Genomic DNA, 6,534 nt, shown 5'->3' with positions numbered 1-6,534 from the left:
AAGGAAGGGCTGCCACCAGCAGCCTTGCTGCCCTATGTAGCTGCTACTCTATGTAGCAATGAGAGATGAGAGTTGAGTGAATGTGATCCTTTTCTGTGTGTTATATTTTTTTTTATCTTTAATAATATTTATCTCTCCTGTGGATGTAGGTAATTTACCAAACCACATTAAATATTATATGTCAGCGTACTTGGTTTTCTATAAACAAATATTAATACATCACCGATCGGATTTCCCTATACAAAGAACGTAGTTTACTGCTACGTTGGAGTTGGTAACAAAGGTGCTGTTACTGCAAGTTGGAGAGCAACTTTGTGGAAAAATTGATGTGTAAAAACATTGCTACGAAAGTCAGTGTAAGAGATAGGATTAGCCTTAGTAGACAAGCTGGTGATAAGATTCTTAAAGTCACCGTGTAACCTCCAAAATACATACAAGTTGAATTCTACTAATAAGATCGGTTTGCTAGCTGCAGCAAATTTATCAGACAAGGTCTTTGCCTTCTACAAGTAAATGTTGACAAAATCATCATTTTAATGTAAATCTTAAAAGGAACCAAGTAAATGTTGACAAAATCATCATTCTAATGTAAATCTCAAAAGGAACCATGAAGTTGCATAATCGGCGAATCAAAAGCAGAGGCAAGAATTGTTTCTAGCATTCTCCAGATATCATGGAAAGTTACAATCCACAACCAAATACATAACTTTACCATGCCCAATTAATTCGCAAGGCTACCCTTGAACTATTCCGACAATGAGTGCAATACGAGGTGGTCTCTTGTGCATTTATTGTTATGGTCGGTTACAGAATTTCATCAACTACAATCTTAATAACTTCGGAATAAGACTTTTGTTCTTTGTACTCTCTCAAATTCATAATAATATTTGACAATTCCATCAATTTAATCTTTTGCTCTTTTGTATTTGTAGATCAAACAATTTCAAAATGGAAGTGTACAATTTCAACTCACTGATTTATAGATCTAACGAATTCAACATGGAAGTGATGGTACTCATCTATTCTTATAATAGATGCAGAATAATGCATTCCGCGTGAAAAGGTAAGGTTAAGTCCTGTGTATATATAACTATTAAATAATTAAAGAAAGATCCATATTAAAGTTAATACATTTAAAACAAGATAATTAACTTTAGTTTATTTTTAAAATATTTAATATCACTAACTAATTAAGAAATTGAATTTTGATAAAGTTTTATATATAAAGCAGAAATTATCTACTTAGTTAATTTCAAATACTTTAAATTATTTTAATCTTTTAAATAAAATAAATATCAGCATGATAGTGCAAAATAATCCTAAAACCCATGATCCAAAAGTTCAACTACTAATGCTAAAGTGAGATTGCAACATTTTGTTTTGTTTTTTTTTACTTCCACGTATAGTATTTGCGGCACCATAAACAATTGAAGCAATTTTACAACAAATTTGCATAAACTTTAATGGAGGTTGCATTTCTAAATTAATCTTTGGTGTAGATTTGCATCATACTATATATGGAAAGCAAGCATAAAAAAAAAACATGCATTTATTTTCACAAATGTAATTATTCAAAATAAAATATTAATATTTTCAATGATCCAATTATAATATAAAAAACATTTACTAGTCATTTAAAAACTTTCACCCAACCCTTAATTCTTAACAATAAAAACATGAATTTATTCACAGATGTAATTATGAAAACAAAGTCATTTACTAGTCATCCCTTATCCAATGATCCAATTCTTCGAATGCCTAGCCTCAAAGTTACAACAAGTCAGTCATGAATTTTGATGTATTTTCAATTTATATACACTTTTGCAATAATATCTACATGCTTACTTGATTGAATTGTTATTGTCTAGAGGTTCTCAATGGATAATAACATCTAGTTAACAGATACAATAAGTAAACTTAAAGCTTAAATACTTAATACATTATTAAAATTAATACATGCTAAGTTATGTTATCTTCATCATCTCATCATTAACGACCAAACTGATATGAAGAGTCAATACAATCATTTGGTGGATTTGATAACTTTGTATGATTAGCTCTATCATCATCTCCTGACATCTGATGTGGGGTGAGAAAAGGCTTAGGAGGCATTCGTAGGGATTCAACATCCGATTCAAGCATCTCTGCAGCTTTATGCATTGATGGACGATCAACAGGCTTCAACTGTATGCACCACAATGCCACAATAATCATCTTTTTTGTAGTTTTCTTCTCATGTTCTGTGGCATCTTCTTGTACTTCTATGTCTTTGCCTGCACTAACTTGGTCATGAGCCCATGAAGGAAAGTAAATTTGGCTTGAATGATTTGCCAATGCATTTAGGTTCTTCCTTCTTCCTACCATTTCCATCAATAACATCCCAAAACTATAGACATCTGCTTTGTAAGAGACACCTCCAATATTTTTATAAAATAGTTCAGGAGCCATGTATCCTATCGTTCCTCTAGCAGCAGTGAGGGGCACGGTGTTATTATTTGTTGGGTACAATTTGGCTAGTCCAAAATCTGAGATTTTCGGAACAAACTTATCATTAAGAAGAATGTTGTGAGGCTTGATATCAAAATGTAAGATTTGTATATCACAACCTTGATGTAGATATTCAATGCCACGAGCCACTCCAAGAGAAATCTCATATATTTTCTCACTCCTTGGGACGATACCTTGCTTAGAAAAAATATACTTTTCAAGAGACCCATTGGGCATGAACTCATATATAAGAGCACGCTTCGATCCCTCGACAGTGAAGCCTATAAGTTGCACAACATTAACATGGTGAATTCTTCCAATTGTGGCAACTTCGTGGATAAAATCTTGTCCATTGGCTTTTGAGTTGCCCAATAATTTAACTGCTGCAAAACGACCACTACGAAGCTTTCCCTTATACACTGAGCCAAAGCCTCCTTCACCCAACTTGTCTTTAAATCCGTTGGTTATCTTCTTAATCTCTGAGTAAGTGTACCTTATCGGCATGAGATCATTATCATGACTTTGCAAGAATTTTTCAATGTCTTCATACATGGATAAATGTCGTCTTCGCCATTTATAGATCAGTAAAGTTAGGAGACAGAGAAGCCCACATGGAAACAATAGCACATGATATATCACTGTACAGAGACATTACAAGAAAGGTCATAGGTTGAAACATATCAAAACATTTTACAAATACTTCATTGATTTTGGTGACAAATTTATATGTGATTAATTCTTCAATTTCAAAAACTTATCGTCATAGCTCTTAACACTCTAATAAATACCTCATGAAATTAAAAACAAAAAAATATCCATGCAAGTCTATGATACAAACAATAAAGGGAACTACAATAACTTTCAAAATACCTTTATTTATTTATTTATTTATGATAATCAATAGTATTATTAATACCATTCTAGCTATTTAGAAATGGCCGACATAAAAAAAATTGATATTTTTAAAAAATATAATCATTAACGGAAAGGAAAAATAGAAAAGTGTTATCCTAAAAAAAGTAGTAAATGCTCTCAAAATACTCATACTGTGTGCTTTATTATAATATTTTCCATCTAGTGCTTTAAAATCATTGTTAAAAATTGAAAACAAAAGTAGAAAGAATGTGAGATACATTAATTTGTTGCAAAAATAATATAAATTTAACCTAAAGTTAAAACTTGAAATAGTAGAACAATAATTGTTGCGTGCTGATATACATATATTTATTGTTTCACAATAAGATGATAAAAGCAAAGTAAAATACTTACCGATAAAAACAAGCATTTCAATGGAAAACGATATGAGAAAGATTGCTAAATTTGAAGGGTGTATCCGGTAATCACAATAATTATCTGCCAAATAAAAAATGAAAAATAAATAAATAAACAATGATGAGTGATATACCATTCATGTAGTTATTTGACTGTAAGGATAAAAAATCATGATTAAGAATCAATTCATTCAAATTAAAAGCATTATAAATTCATCCTGCTAGACATAAGAAGATTAGAAGCATTATAAATTCATATCTTATTTCATTTAGGTCTTTTAATTAGAGTGGAAGATTAAATTATTTTAAAAGGGTTTTATTTTATCAAAATTTAAGAGATTAGTGACCGCAGAAACATCTCGTACTATAGGTTGATATGTACGTGATTGAAACTTGGATTGAAAGAAAAAATATTTTTCAGGGTATTTTATTTATTTTATTAGAAAAATAAATATTAGTACATTTTTCAGTGTCTTTTATTTGTTTTATTAGGAAAAAAAATATCAGTAATCTTTCTGTAAAATGATATAATTACACAAAATAAATTAACTCACCCCCAATGGTTGGACAAAAGATAGCTGTAATCACCAAGAAAATATGAATCAGCGTGCAAACTCTTGATGATTATTTTTTTATATATAAAAAAAACTCATTGGCGAAGAAAATGCTTAAAGTAAATGTATCTTTTTGTAGAATTGAGCCAGTACATGTAAGACCGTAAAAGTCCTCACCTTCAAAATAAAGTTTAAACAGCTTCCCTACAATTTCAAGAAAAAAGAAAAGGTCAACTGAAGTGAAGAACATTTATTAAAATATAAAATAAACCCTTAGCGCATAAACGGAAACCAAGCCATATAGGAGCATCACATTAGATTATCATTATTGACTTTACTTTCAGAAGATTTCTAGTAACTTCAAAGATCACCATGTAGATTTAAACCCTTGACACATAAAATTTGAAAATATAGCAATAATTTGGTATGCATAATCATAATACAATACTTGAGGTAAGCTGATGATACATATGGAGAGAGAGAATACGTACCCAAATAGTTCTCTATGATATATGGTAAACAATAGTTGTTCTTCATGGTGGCTTCATCAAGGTTGCAGCGGTTCTTTATGCTATAATGACAACAGATAGAGAGCCACGAAAGCTCGAACCCATATACCAAAATATCATGGACATCTGTATACGTCATATTTCTCATATTTTCTGGCACAGGATAAATCAAATTTATACGGCACAAGTCAGGTACATCCTGGATGATGTCCTCACCAACCATGACATAGGAATGACCTTCCATATTGACACAGCTGGGAGAAGAAATACTGCTAGACGAAGAAGAATCATATGTAGTACCACTGCCATTTTTGCAAGAAGAAGCATCCATAATATAATCTGGAGGATTCAGCATTTGATTCTCGCAACATAAAAAAGTTAACACAGAACTGTCTGTCCAATTTATCTTATAATAATAAATGCCGTACTCAGAGCGGAGCCCTTCTTGTGTAAGAGATTGATGAGGGAGGGAGAAGCAATCATCCTTCTGAACAGCAGCATTCACAAGTCGAATTGTGAAGTCACTGTAATTGATTGCCTGGACATAATACTTTTCCATGTTCAAGTATAAAGTTGGACGAGAGTTGTTTTCACAAGCAAGTTCAAAATATTTGTTGCCACAGTTTTTGTGATCGGTATTTAATCGAAAAGGATAGCTAATATTATGGATATTGCCACAAGAAGAAGGAGGGCAGTAATTGCCGGTGTTCCTTGTGGCACTGGAAGTATGGTGCGAGGATAGGATCACTAGAAAAGGGAGGGCTGCATCTGCACCGAAGAGGTGCCTTAATACTCTACTGAACATTGAGAGAGAAACTTTCTTTGGGAAACCAAATAATGTGCTTTGTTACACTTTGCTCAAGAGATATAAATATATTATGAGGACAATGCTCGTCTACAGACTACGTATACCATCTTGGATCAAAACGAAAGGAAATCAATCAATAGCCACAAATTAAAGTCTTCTTGTTATTATCTTGGGCCCATTCTCATTAATTATATTTTTCAAATTTCTAAATGCGATGCCGACGAGCCCATTCAATATTTTTGAAATTTCCAAAATGAGGAGAGTGCCTTGAAGTTTCCAAGTCTGTAAGAGAAAAAAAAAAACGCAAGGAAAGAATGTGGTGCCATTCAATATTTAAATATAAATATAGTAGGAGTAAAGTGGAAATGCAAAACTGTATAAAAACCACGCCGTTTTGCAAAACTCTAAGTGAAAACCACTACGTTTCATTTTTATCTTTAGCCTTTGGAAATGAAAATTCACAATATATATATATATTCTTTTATTCAACATGAAAACTTAAAGGAGGAAATTAACAAACCTCCTCGATTATCAAATCAATTCCTTTGAATTACTCCTTATCAATATAGTATTTTATTTAAACTTTATTTGACCATCTAACACTAAAGAGGCCTAAAACAAATAAATTTAAAAATTTAAAACTAAAACTTTATTTCCAAATTTATTTATACGATAATTAAATAAACTTTTTAATTATATTGGCAAATCGTAATAATACTCCCATAAAGTTGGTCGGACGTTGATTTCACAAGCAAATTTATATTTTCATAATCAGCTTTTATTGCTTTTTCATTTTTAGAAACGCAATAAACCATGTCCCCGTTTTCAATCATTTTATTTAATCTTTATTATGGATATTACCACCAGAAGGAGGGCGGTAATTGTTGCAATTTCTATCGCTGCAA

General features: G+C 31.4%; 1 protein-coding gene across 3 annotated transcripts in view; it reads right to left on the bottom strand.

The window, feature by feature from the left end:
- Positions 1-1,845: 1,845 nt before the first annotated feature.
- LOC105118758 (probable receptor-like protein kinase At1g67000) overlaps positions 1,846-6,534 on the bottom strand; it is a 21,704-nt gene continuing 17,015 nt past the window's right edge. The window contains exons 2-6 of one of the 3 annotated variants that reach the window (XM_011016777.1): positions 4,804-5,268; positions 4,490-4,516; positions 4,313-4,336; positions 3,757-3,840; positions 1,846-3,125 (exon numbers count right to left, since the gene is read on the bottom strand). In XM_011016777.1, coding sequence (XP_011015079.1) covers positions 1,990-3,125; positions 3,757-3,840; positions 4,313-4,336; positions 4,490-4,516; positions 4,804-5,268 — 1,736 coding nt within the window. In that variant the 3' untranslated portion in view covers positions 1,846-1,989. The remainder of the gene's footprint in view (positions 3,126-3,756; positions 3,841-4,312; positions 4,337-4,489; positions 4,517-4,803; positions 5,269-6,534) is intronic. The other 2 variants (XM_011016778.1, XM_011016779.1) reach the window with 2 other exon arrangements.

Source organism: Populus euphratica, unplaced genomic scaffold, assembly GCF_000495115.2.
Source record: "Populus euphratica unplaced genomic scaffold, PopEup_1.0 scaffold2211.1, whole genome shotgun sequence".
NCBI classification, from domain to species: Eukaryota; Viridiplantae; Streptophyta; class Magnoliopsida; order Malpighiales; family Salicaceae; genus Populus; species Populus euphratica.
Note: the sequence above shows the minus strand (reverse complement) of the source record. Positions and strands in the feature narration are given on the sequence as shown.